This window comes from Spinacia oleracea, chromosome 4 (genome assembly GCF_020520425.1).
Source record: "Spinacia oleracea cultivar Varoflay chromosome 4, BTI_SOV_V1, whole genome shotgun sequence".
In the NCBI taxonomy this organism is placed as follows: domain Eukaryota; kingdom Viridiplantae; phylum Streptophyta; class Magnoliopsida; order Caryophyllales; family Amaranthaceae; genus Spinacia; species Spinacia oleracea.
This window is the reverse complement of record NC_079490.1, coordinates 19,081,628-19,095,615: the sequence shown is the minus strand read 5'-3', so window position 1 is coordinate 19,095,615 and position 13,988 is coordinate 19,081,628. Positions and strand designations below refer to the sequence as shown.

The following is a 13,988-nucleotide window of genomic DNA, read 5'->3' as shown; positions in this document are numbered from 1 at the left end:
CGGAATCGGAAATATTAAATATTGTTCGTATCGGAAATGAATTCCGGAATCGGAAATTTAATCGGAAGCGCATCGTACGAATAAGCATCGGACGAGGCCTGCCGGACGAGGCCCAGCACGAAGCCAGGCCATCGCCCAGCAAGCCAAGCGCGCCGCACAAACAGCAAGGCCAGGCCCAGCAGGCTGCGCGCAGCGCGCAGCGCGCGCGGGCGCGGGCGCTGAGTGGGCTGCTGCTCGCGCGCACGCATGAGGCCCATCGTGGCTGTCGTGCGTGTGTGTGTGCAAGTGTTTGTGTTCGTGCACGTTTCCTAAAACATGCAGAGTTCGGTTAATGATTAAATTCCTAATTCTATTTGATAAATTAATTAAATTAGAGTTCTTGTAAGATTCTAGGTTTGATTAATTTGTATCTGAATAGGATTACGATTCCCTTTCCATACCGCTATAAATATGAGGCTAGGGCTCACAATTTATAACACAAGTTTCAAAGTATTCAAAGTGAGTTTTTGAGAGAAAATTCAAACACACATCTTGCTCAAATTGCCGAAATTTTCTAGTACCTTAAGGGCGATTCTAGTTGGTCAATCTTAAGGCGGATCCGGACGTGCTGTGGACTATCTACGGAGGGACGACACTTGGAGTCCTAAAGACTTGTTCTTGTTCGGTTCGGGCGCAGCTAGGGAAGGCACGCAACAAAGAGTATGCATCTAAACTATGCTAAATGATTATGTGTAAATAATATGTTTTCCTGGCTTTATGGTTTTTCCGCATGATTTATGAATTGTCATATGTATCATAACCTTACAGTGGTATCACGAGCCCCTTATTATTTTCATAATCTAAATTGCATGAACATGGTTAAATATTACAAATTTGCAAGAATTAAAAGGGGTGATTAATTTTCGTAATTGTTAATTAATTGCAAATTGCGTTTATTTAATTATACGTACGCAGTTTTTCGGCAGTTTCTTCGTTACTCATCCGAATTGAGTGATTTTTGTGTCAATTCCGCATGTAAAAGGCATTCTAAAATTTTGACAAAAATTATTTTTCTGCCGAACCCAGAATTCTCAAATTCGAAGCCTAACTATGACTTTTCGAAGGTTTTAGTTTTTCGAATGCAAAATTTCGTAAATTTAAGATGTTAAATTAAATATTTGCGATTCTTGTTGATAAATCTTGAATTTTTGATTGACCTACTGCATATGTTTAACAAGTTTGAATGCCTAGTCTTGTTAATTATGCAATCTAATTATTAATTATGATTAATTTGTTGAAAATTAGAATAATTTAGAATTAATTTGATTTTCATAATTAATTGTAATTTAATTAGAAACCTATGATTAAAAACCACCATAAAAATTGTAAATTTACGATAAATTTTAAATTTTTATGACCTAGACTTGAATCCATAACAATCGGAAATCAATTGGATAATAAATTTTCGATTTTACGCCCTAAAATTATGAAATTAATATTATTTATTAATTTGTCATTAATTTTAAATATAAATTTTAAATTTTTATGCGATTCGTTCATATAACTTGCACGCACGAAGCAATGGACGCTTCGTGTTACCCTTAAGGGGTGTTGTATAATGCGGGCATGCGACGACGAGCAAGGGAGCTCGTCGCCCGTGCGGCACGAATGCAATGAGCAAAGGCGTAGTGCACGAGCACAAGGCAGCAGCCCTGCCTTGTGTCGTATGCCACGAGCAATGAACGAATGGGCATGGGCGAAGGGCGAGCCAAGGCAGTCGCGTGTGGGCAGCAAGCGAGCTGCGCCACAACGCGCGCTGCCTCGCACAAAAGCACGCAGCCTCGCGCGCAGCGAGCGCAAGCTCGCGTGCCACGAGCGCTGCGCCCAGCATTACTCGCGCGCTGTGCGCGCGATGTCGCCCGCCCAGCGAGCGATGTCGCGCCCCAGCGAGCGATGGCTCGCGCGCACAGCGAGCGATGTCGCGCGCCCAGCGAGCGATGTCGCGCGCCCAGCGAGCGATGGCTCGCGCGCCCAGCGAGCGATGTCGCGCGCCCAGCGAGCGATGTCGCGCGCCCAGCGAGCGATGTCGCGCGCGCGCACTGCGAGCGATAGCTCGCATGCGATGAGCGCTGGCGCGCGCAGCGAGCATCAATGCGTGCGGAGGCTTGCGATAGGGAAGCAGCAGCTATGCGACGAGCGCATGGGCTGCGCGCACATGGCCAGCAATGGCTGTGTGCGTGCGGCCCATGGGCGTGCAACGCATAGGGTGTTTGCGTTACGATTAGATCGTTTTGAATGTTTAATTTGAAAATTTCAGTTCACGTAATTTTAATTAATTTTAAAATTAATAATTTAAATTATTTTCTTGGATTTTAATTTTGAATATTATAATTATAATAAATGTTATTTATTCTAATTGTTTTACTAAAATTAAAATCATGAATTAATTTAAATGCGACTGAAATTAAATTAAACTTTTTGGATTCAATTATAAATTTATATGAGCTTTAAATTTTAATTAAATTTGTATGTTTCCGGTTAGACTAGAAATACATTTTTATGTTTGAAATTGGTAAAGCATATGAATTTATTGGTTTAAGTGGGAGCGCTTTTTAGTCATAAACTCTTGATTAGGTCTACAAATCCTTAAGGTTAAAACAACTTGATTAGAATAATAAGGACTGAATAATTGGTAGATTATTGGTGCCCTTGATTAATTGCTGCAAATGTTTACGTGATGCATAATGTGTTTTACTAACCAGCTATGTGGGCCATTCATGATAATGAATGGGTGAATGGTATATATTGTATATGTACTGTTTTGCAGGTTAAGAAGTGACTAGTATGGCCCAAATAGGATAGAAAATATGGTCTGCGTACCATTAATTTGAATGTAATTGGTCTAAAGTACCAAAGTTATTTTTCAATTCAAATATGGTCTGCGAACCATCAAATAGTTGTAATTAGTTATAGCTTATCCTATTTGAAGAAAATGGTGCCTCCCACGGAGATTTTCAAGACGGACTTTGAAGTCAAAGCTTCAAGATGAAGTCGGGCCATACTAGATCACAAATATCTTATGCATGTTTTAAGTTATTTATTGCTTTAAATATGTCTTAAAATGCATGAGATCAAAAGCTTGATTATGTTGCATGATTAAGGATTTTAGTTCACTTAAAATCTAACCAACATAGTAAGAGCCTTAAGTTCCAAACTTAAAAAATTGAGTTAAAAGGTGTCATGCCAAAATATACACTTGCTTGGATATCCTTTACATCAATCTAGTAATAGTTTTCGCTCAGCGAGGTGTTACTTATTGGTCCTAAAGGGGCAAGGTACACAAATAATTGTGAGTACATGTTAGTTTTGGTGAAACTCAACGATATAAGTAAGGAGTCCTTTTATGTCGTGGCAAATTCGATAGGTTTACCTAATAAGTTCTTAGACGTACCTATCAACCAAGAATAGTTTCTAGACTATTAGCAAAAGGCTTTTGCTTACCTAAGATGTTCTAGGATTAAGTCGACAAACTGTGCTTAGTTCTTCAATGATTTTAGGATCTTGGAATCATTTTATTCACACCTGCCGGAACACATAACTTGAATAAAATGCTTAATAAACATTGAATTATGCATGTATGCTAGAATTTAAGTTTATTAAGAGAAACTGTGAATGGTTATTTATTTGTTTATTCTTTTCAATTGTAGTTTTTAATATGGCAAACAACAATTCATTCAACATTCGATCAATTCTCGAAAAGGAGAAGTTGAACGGGAAAAACTTCCTTGACTGGCAAAGGAACTTGCAAATAGTTCTTATGCAGGAAGAAAAGGAGTATGTCCTAGATGAGGCGATGCCCGAAGCTCCAGGCGACGGGGTCACTCAGGCAGCCCTCAATCGTTGGATTGATGCCAACAAGGATGTGAAATGTCTAATGCTCGCCACCATGAGTGCGGATCTGCAGAAAACGTTCATCAACTCAGATGCTTTCACAATCATCAGTGAGTTGAAGAACATGTTCCAAGATCTGGCTCGAGTCGAAAGATTCGAGACTCATAGGCAAATTCTTGAGACCAAGCTTAAGAAAGGCGAGCCCGTAAGTCCACATGTTCTCAAAATGATTGGACTCATTGAGAATATGAGTCGGCTGGATCAGCAATTTTCTCAGGAAATGGCTATAGACACCATCCTCCATTCTCTTCATAGCGGGTATGATCAGTTCAAACTGAACTACAGTATGAATAGTCTGGACAAAACGCTCACTGAGCTTCACGGTATGCTGAAGACCGCTGAAAAGACGCTCAAAAGTGATAAGCAGGATGTGCTTATGGTGCGTGGGGGCAAGTTCAAGAAATCTGGAAAGAAGAGGAATGCTAAGAAAGGTGGCAACAAGGCCAGCCCAACTAAGCAAACTGGCGCCAAATCTGCAAAGAGGAAGGTCAGTCAACCCACTTCTGAATCCGAATGCTTCTACTGCAAGAAGAAGGGGCATTGGAAGAGAGATTGCTTGAAGCTAAAGGAAGATCAGAAGAACGGAACAGTCGTTCCATCTTCAGGTATTTTCGTTATAGACTGTATACTTGCTAATTCAACTTCTTGGGTATTAGATACAGGTTGTGGCTCACACTTATGTTCCAATCCACAGGGACTAAGAAGAAGTAGAAAGTTAAGCAAGGGTGAAGTCGACCTACGAGTGGGAAATGGAGCACGGATTGCTGCATTAGCTGTAGGAACTTACTATTTGTCGTTGCCCTCCGGGCTAGTTTTGGAACTGGAAGAATGTTTCCATGTTCCAAGTCTTACTAAAAACATCATTTCAGTTTCTTGCTTAGATGCTAAGGGATTTTCCTTTATAATAAAAGACAATAGTTGTTCGTTTTATTTTAAAGAGATGTTTTATGGATCTGCTAGATTAGTCAATGGACTTTATTTATTAGATCACGACAAACAAGTATATAACATAAATACCAAAAAGGCCAAAAAGGATGATTCAGATCTCACCTATCTGTGGCATTGTCGATTAGGCCATATAAACTTGAAACGCTTAGAAAGACTTCAAAGGGAAGGAATTCTAGAACCATTTGACTTAGAGGATTATGGTAAATGCGAATCATGTTTACTTGGCAAAATGACAAAGCAACCTTTCTCTAAAGTTGGAGAAAGAGCAAATGAACTATTGGGTTTAATCCATACAGATGTATGTGGACCAATGAGTACAAATGCTAGAGGTGGTTTCAGCTACTTTATCACTTTCACTGATGACTTCAGTAGGTATGGTTATGTCTACCTAATGAAGCATAAGTCTGAATCCTTTGACAAATTCAAGGAATTTCAGAGTGAAGTAGAGAATCAATTAGGCAAGAAGATCAAGGCACTGCGGTCTGATAGAGGCGGTGAATATCTGAGCTATGAATTTGATGACCATCTGAAAGAATGTGGAATTCTATCAGAATTGACTCCTCCTGGAACACCACAATGGAACGGTGTGTCAGAACGGAGGAACAGAACCTTGCTAGACATGGTCAGGTCAATGATGGGTCAGGCCGAACTTCCATTAGAATTTTGGGGACATGCACTAAATACAGCTGCACTCACTATAAATAGAGCTCCGTCTAAAGCTGTCGAAAAGACTCCATACGAATTATGGTTTGGAAAGCCTCCAAATGTGTCTTTTCTTAAGATTTGGGGATGTGAAGTATACGTCAAACGATTAATTTCAGACAAACTTCATCCAAAATCTGACAAATGTATCCTTGTGGGCTATCCAAAGGAAACAAAGGGGTATTACTTCTACAATACATCTGAGAACAAAGTGTTTGTTGCTCGAGATGGTGTCTTTTTGGAGAAGGATCACATTTCCAAAATGACAAGTGGGAGAAAAGTAGACCTCGAAGAAATTCGAGTCGAACAACAAACTCTAGAGAATGCTCAAGATGACATTCAGGATGAAACTCAGAGATCTTTAGAAGAATCTGGTGAGAATCATGGTCAATCTAGAAATGTTACCCCGCGTAGATCGCAAAGATATAGATCTCAACCGGAAAGGTACTTAGGTATTTTGACGAACGAGAGCTATGACGTTCTATTACTTGAAAGTGATGAACCTGCGACTTACAAGCAAGCTATGACGAGCCCTAGCTCCAAGCAATGGCAAGAAGCCATGCAATCTGAATTAGACTCCATGTCTGAAAACCAAGTATGGGATTTGGTCGATTTGCCAGATGGCTACCAAGCCATTGGAAGCAAATGGGTTTTCAAAATGAAAAAGGACAAGGATGGGAAACTTGAAGTTTTCAAAGCTAGATTGGTTGCAAAAGGTTACAGGCAAGTCCACGGTGTGGATTACGATGAAACCTTTTCACCAGTTGCAATGCTAAAGTCTATTCGAATAATGTTAGCAATCGCTGCATATTACGATTACGAAATATGGCAGATGGATGTCAAAACTGCTTTCTTAAACGGCGTTTTAACAGAAACTGTGTTTATGACACAACCTGAAGGTTTTGAGGATCCAAAGAATGCTAAAAAGGTATGCAAGCTAAAGAAGTCAATCTACGGATTGAAGCAGGCATCCAGGAGCTGGAATATACGTTTTGATGAAGCAGTCAGTGACTTTGGTTTCATCAAGAACGCGGACGAATCTTGTGTATACAAGAAGGTCAGTGGGAGCAAAATTGCTTTCCTAGTATTATATGTCGACGACATATTGCTTATCGGAAATGACATTCCTATGTTGAACTCTGTCAAGATTTGGCTTGGGAAATGTTTTTCAATGAAGGATCTAGGAGAAGCACAGTACATATTGGGCATCAAGATTTACAGAGATAGATCTAAAAAGATGATTGGACTTAGTCAAAGCACTTATATCAATAAGGTGCTTGATAGGTTCAAGATGGCGGACTCCAAGCGAGGCTACCTACCCATGTCTCATGGAATGACTCTAAGCAAGACTCAGTGCCCAAAAACACTTGATGAGCGTAGACGAATGAATGGGATTCCATATGCATCATTGATTGGTTCAATAATGTATGCTATGATATGTACACGCCCGGATGTTGCGTACGCACTCAGTGCTACGAGCAGATACCAGTCAGACCCAGGAGAGGCGCATTGGACTGCTGCCAAGAATATTCTGAAGTACCTGAAAAGGCACAAAGATGACTTCCTGGTCTATGGTGGAGATGATGAATTAATTGTTAAAGGCTATACGGACGCAAGTTTCCAAACCGACAAAGATGATTTCAGATCACAGTCTGGGTTTGTCTTCTGCCTCAACGGAGGAGCAGTAAGCTGGAAAAGTGCTAAGCAAAGCACCATTGCGGATTCTACAACTGAAGCGGAGTACATTGCTGCACATGAAGCAGCAAAGGAAGCTATATGGCTAAGGAAGTTCATAGGAGAACTTGGTGTAGTCCCCTCCATTAAAGGACCAATAGCCCTGTATTGTGATAATAACGGAGCTATTGCACAGGCAAAAGAGCCTAGACACCACCAGAGAGTCAAGCATGTACTTCGTAGATTTCACCTTCTACGAGAGTTCGTTGAAAGAAAAGAAGTCGAGATAAGCAAAATTGGAACTGATGACAACATATCAGATCCATTAACTAAACCTCTGCCGCAAGCGAAGCACAACTCGCACACTGCAGCTATGGGAATCAAGCATATTGGAGAATGGCTTTGATGTCTCTGTTTAATGTTTTAAAGTTTTAGAGTTTAAATCTTTGTAAAACATTATTGGTTAATCATTCACAATAAATGAAAAGAATTCATTTTTCCATTTAATTTGTGGTTTATTAAATGATGAGTCCCTTCAATTTGACGATATATTCAAGATAGACTGTCAGGACCAGTCCTGTGACTAAGAAATGTCTATCAAGTGAACTTGAATGTCAAAGGTTGAAAATGGTCCCTAATCAGAGTTTTCTATAAAATTGGACGCATAGAAAACGTTAGACGATTAGAATGCAAGATGACTAGTAGTTCTGTTTCTTGAACTATGTGGACATGGCAATGTCATAATCATTTGCATAGATACTTACTTTGGGAAGACTAGTATCGGACGAGACCTATGAAACTTTACTGTAAGAGATGAAAGTCTGTCATAAGTAAATTTCATTAAATTATTAGACACTAAATCCTCAATACCTGAGTGATTTGAGATTACTTGTTTGAGAACTGGTTGCTTTGACGTTGACCAACCGTCGCACCGTAAAAGGAGGCTATAAAGGCAACGCTCAGGTAATCACCTATCAAACGAAGTCTAATCTCAAGATCGCAAGATTGGGATTGTCCTCCCATAAATCGGGATGAGATGCTTAAAAGTTGTACAAGGCCACTCGGAGAGCTAGAAACTGTGAAATGCATGGCCGTGCTCGGATGAATCATAGGCTATGATTATCTGTTTATTTGATCAGTTGAACTCTGAAACCGAGGAACACCTCTGGACATAATAAGGATGACAACTCTTACCTTATGTTCAAGAGCAAGCATCGAGCGACAAAGGAATTAGGAAATGCACACTTGTCCCTAAGGACAAGTGGGAGACTGAAGGAAATAATGCCCTTGGTCCAAGTATGCATTCTATGTTAAGTCTAATAAATGCGGTTCAGTATTAATTAACAAGTTAATAATTCAGTGAGATCAAGTGAGCTGAATGCCTAGCTAGAGGCCGCTTCAGTTCAAGTGGAATTAATGATATTAATCCACAGCTTACTCTTGACTGAACCCGTAGGGTCACACAAATAGTACGTAAACGGATCAAGTATCTAATGGCATTAGATACTCTATCTATGGATATTCGGAACCGACGGATCTTGGTTTCAGTGGGAGCTAAGATCGTCACAGGCAAGAAGTGAATACTCCGGAAACGATGATATTGCCGGAAACGGAAATATGGATCGTATCGGAAATATAAATATTATCCAAGTCGTAGATGTTGCCGGAAACGGAAACATGGTACGTGTCGGAAAATATTATCGGAAATGGAAATATTGCCAGAATCGGAAATATTGCCGGAAACGGAAATATTGTCAGAATCGGAAATATTACCGGAATCGGAAAATAATTCCGGAAACGGAAATATTAAATATTTGTTCGAAACGGAAATTAATTCCGGAATCGGAAATATTAAATATTGTTCGTATCGGAAATGAATTCCGGAATCGGAAATTTAATCGGAAGCGCATCGTACGAATAAGCATCGGACGAGGCCTGCCGGACGAGGCCCAGCACGAAGCCAGGCCATCGCCCAGCAAGCCAAGCGCGCCGCACAAACAGCAAGGCCAGGCCCAGCAGGCTGCGCGCAGCGCGCAGCGCGCGCGGGCGCGGGCGCTGAGTGGGCTGCTGCTCGCGCGCACGCATGAGGCCCATCGTGGCTGTCGTGCGTGTGTGTGTGCAAGTGTTTGTGTTCGTGCACGTTTCCTAAAACATGCAGAGTTCGGTTAATGATTAAATTCCTAATTCTATTTGATAAATTAATTAAATTAGAGTTCTTGTAAGATTCTAGGTTTGATTAATTTGTATCTGAATAGGATTACGATTCCCTTTCCATACCGCTATAAATATGAGGCTAGGGCTCACAATTTATAACACAAGTTTCAAAGTATTCAAAGTGAGTTTTTGAGAGAAAATTCAAACACACATCTTGCTCAAATTGCCGAAATTTTCTAGTACCTTAAGGGCGATTCTAGTTGGTCAATCTTAAGGCGGATCCGGACGTGCTGTGGACTATCTACGGTTGGACGACACTTGGAGTCCTAAAGACTTGTTCTTGTTCGGTTCGGGCGCAGCTAGGGAAGGCACGCAACAAAGAGTATGCATCTAAACTATGCTAAATGATTATGTGTAAATAATATGTTTTCCTGGCTTTATGGTTTTTCCGCATGATTTATGAATTGTCATATGTATCATAACCTTACATAATATAGCTGCGAGATAGCTCTTGATGGTTCACTAAAAGTGAACATAATTTAACCCTATTGACTAAGTGCTATTTTGAGAAGCACTTGAGGATTCACCTACGTGGTTGTGAAGACTCGCCATCTTCTATGGAAACTTGGGCAGTTTCCTAGAGCTTCCATGAGAACTAAGGTAAACGCATGGCTTAAAACGCGTACACTTTGCGGAGTCCACATAATCTTTGGAGTGAGGTATGTGTTGTGGGGGCGTGACTTAAATCTTAGAGTTTCAAGGTTAGTCCACTCTTTGATCAAGGACTTAAGGGTTTCAAGGTTCGTCCACCCTTGGGTTTGTAAGTCATAATTCACTTCACTAAGCATTTGGTTTCAATTTACTTTATGTAACACCAAGTGTTATGTATTAAGCTCCTCTTATGCCCAATATCTTCCTCTTTCATTTGGTATCTTTTCTCATCTTTAGTGGGGGATTGTTGGAATTTGAAGATGGAAAAGCGCTCAAAACCTGCCTGCCAGGTTTTGGAAAACCGGCAGGTTTCTCAAAACCTGCCTGCCAGGTTTTCCGAAACCGGCAGGTTTCGAGTGTAAGTTGAAAATCGGACTTAAAAGGCATTTTTTGAAGTGAACCGAAAACCGGCCGGTTTTGGAAAACCGGCAGGTTTCGAGATCGGTTCTTGGTGTTGTCCATTTTTTATCTTCTCTTTGGATTCCTCCTTTATGATAACCTTTTAAGTATTATTTATGGACAATTATCATTCTGATTATGGTGATTAAGTTGGTCCATTATTTCTCTTGATTATGGGGGTTATCAACTCTTCATTATCATGGGTTTATGGTTGATTAATATCATTGAATTCCTTTGAAACCTTTGATTTCTTTGGATTGTTTTGTCTCCTCCACACATCCTATAAGTACTCTTCATTTTCTGAGTTGTACACACATATATTGATCTCTTCCTCTCCTCCTCCTGGAAGAATTTTGGTTCATGATTAAGTCATGAATATTTGTATCTCTTCAAACCTTTTCCTTCTTATTCTTTTGGGCATAAGTTTATGTGGCTCCATCTCATCACCCAAAAGTGCCTTTGTGTGTTGAGAGTTGTGTAAACCTTAGGGAACGAATCGGTGGATACAATTGTGCACCCCGGTTGCACCGAATCTCGTTTTCAAGGCAGTGGTTTGGTTACCACGGCGCAACGGTTTCCTAAACTCGTTCTTATTCTTATTCTAGTATTTGCCTTGAAAACCCAATTATTACGGACGAGCTCCCTTGCTCGTCGTCGCGTGCCCGCACTATACAACACCCCTTAAGGGCAACACGTAGCTTCCATTGCTTTGTGCGTGCAACATTAATGAGCGTTTTCATAAAAATTTAAAATTTTTAATTCAAAATTAATGACAAATTAATAAAACATATTAATTTCATAATTTTAGGGCGAAAAATCGAAAATTTATTAATCAATTAATTTCCGATTAACATGGATTCAAATCTAGGTCATAAAAATTAAAAATTGAACATAAATTAACAATTTTTATGGTGGATTTTAATCATGGATACCTAATTAAATTATTAATTAATTATGAAAATCAAATTAATTCTAAATTATTCGAATTTCAACAAATTAATCATAATTACAAATTAGGTTGTATAATTAACAAGGCTAGGCATTCAAACTTGTTAAACATATACTGTAGGTCAATCAAAAATTCAAGATTTATCAACAAGAATCGCAAATATTTAATTTAACATCTTAAATTTACAAACTTTTGCGTTCGAAAAACTAAAACCTCCGAAAAGTCATAGTTAGGCTTCGAATTTGGGAATCCTGGGTTCGGCCGAAAAATATTTTGTTTTGTCAAAATTTTAGAATGCCTTTTACATGCGGGATTGACACAAAAATCACTCGATTTGGATGACTAACGAAGAAACTGCCGAAAAACTGCGTACATATAATTAAATAAACGCAATTTGCAATTAATTAACAATTATAAAAATTAATCACCCCTTTTAATTCTTTGCAAATTTGTAAAATTTAACCATGTTTATGCAATTTAGATTATGAAAATAATAAGAGGCTCGTGATACCACTGTTAGGTTATGATTCATATGACAAAACATAAATCATGCGGAAAAATCATAAAGCCAGGAAAGCATATTATTTACACATAATCATTTAGCATAGTTTAGATGCATACACTTTGTTGCGTGCCCTCCTTAGCTGCGCCCGAACCGAACAAGAACAAGTCTTTAGGACTCCAAGTGTCGTCCCTCCGTAGATAGTCCACAGCACGTCCGGATCCGCCTTAAGCTTGACCAACTAGAATCCTCGGCCTTAAGGTTGCTTAGGAATTTCGGCTATTTAGGTGCAAGTGTATGGCTGATTTTTCTTCAAAATCTTACCTTTAGAATACTTCAATTGTATCTATAAATTATGACCCTAGGCACCTATTTATAGAGGTATGGAAAAGGAACTGGAATCCTACTAGGATACAAATTAATTAAACTAGAATCCTAGTAGAACTCTTATTTAATTAGTTTATCCTTTTAGGATTAGGAATTTAATCATATATCGAATCCTGATAGCTTTAGATTCGTATATGTAAAGTTTTCCTTATGTGATAAAACTTTACATATTACTTCATTAAAAAAATAAAAATAAATTACATATTACGTAAGATTCCTAATTAACGTAGGAAGTAATTAAGTTAGTTTCCTAATACAGGCCGGACTCTCATTATTACTTATATACGTGAAACACACAATCACAATTACAATCACAGAACTTCAAAGTTTTTCTCTCCCGTTTTTCTTCCGATCACAATTCACAATTAGGGTTTCGTTTTCCTCTTGTTCTTGCGGTTTTTCTCTGTCCTGAAATAAAACTACATCAATGGCATCTTCATCATCATCATCCGCTGAATCATCCAAGAAGGTGATCTTGAAATCGTCCGACAACGAGGAATTCAGCGTCGACAACAATGTCGCAGTACAATGTCAGACAATCAAGCTCATGATCGAAGATGATTGCGCCGACAACGCGATCCCTCTGCCGAATGTGACGAGCGCGATCCTTACTAAAGTAATTGAATACTGTAAGAAGCATGCTGACGCTTCTAATGCTGCTGGTGGTAGTGCTTCTAATGCTGCTGGTGGTAGTGGTGGTGGTGGTGGTGGTGATGAACTGAAGAAGTGGGATGCAGAGTTTGTTAATGTTGATCAGAAAACCCTGTTTGACCTGATATTGGCTGCTAACTATCTGGACATCAAAAGTCTGCTGGACTTAACCTGTCAAACTGTCGCCGATATGATAAAAAACAAGTCACCGGAGGAGATCAGGGAGATCTTCCATATCAAGAACGACTACACCCCGGAAGAGGAAGCGGAGGTTAGGAAGGAGAACCAGTGGGCCTTTGAATGATTGGTCCAACTTCATAGACGCCTTCACCATACACAATTAATGCTGTTAGAGTGTTAGATATCAAGAATTCAAGAGTGAGTTCGTTTCTTTTTGCCGCAACTATTAGTCGCTATTTTACGTTTTAGATTGGAATTATTTTGTGATTTTTGTTTTTAGGTTGGATTTAGTTTTTGATTTTTGTTTTGGTACTATTGCTATCGTCAACTTCAGTTTATGCACAATCTTCAGTTTATTATAATGTTATTTCTGATTTTGATTTTTAATCATTAATGTCGATTGAAAAACTCTATCGCATAATAGAAAAATTCCGAGATTGAATATTAATTAGGTTTTATTTTCGTAGGGTAATGATAAATGTCAAGTTAGAGGTTTTGGATATATAGGCGTGATGTGGGTTATGCACTTATGCGTTATCAAAATATTTTTACTATTAATGCAATATATGAAATATTTTTATTATGAAAATAGGTATATAAGTTAGTCGATACAAAGAAGGAAACACGTATTTATTATATTTATAACAAATTAGAATATTAAGATTTTCTACCTTTTTGAAACACTTATAATATATTAAATATTTTAATTTTCAATTACGTTCATGTTATATGACACGGTTTAAATGTCGCAAGTTGCTACCTTTATCAATTTCGTTTTGGAAATTTGGTGAAACACTACCT

The 13,988-nt window shown here is 38.9% G+C and overlaps 1 protein-coding gene across 1 annotated transcript; it reads left to right on the top strand.

Annotated features, from left to right (window-relative positions):
• Positions 1 to 12,657: 12,657 nt before the first annotated feature.
• On the top strand, positions 12,658 to 13,574 carry LOC110798153 (SKP1-like protein 1A). The gene has a single exon (XM_022003312.2). The coding sequence runs from the start codon at positions 12,784 to 12,786 to the stop codon at positions 13,309 to 13,311; it is 528 nt and encodes a 175-aa protein (XP_021859004.2). The 5' UTR covers positions 12,658 to 12,783; the 3' UTR covers positions 13,312 to 13,574.
• The last annotated feature ends 414 nt before the right edge of the window (positions 13,575 to 13,988 follow it).

What these genes read in the sequence shown, in the direction of transcription:
- LOC110798153 (XM_022003312.2), top strand. Translation starts at nt 12,784, where the DNA reads ATGGCATCTTCATCATCATCATCCGCTGAATCATCCAAGAAGGTGATC.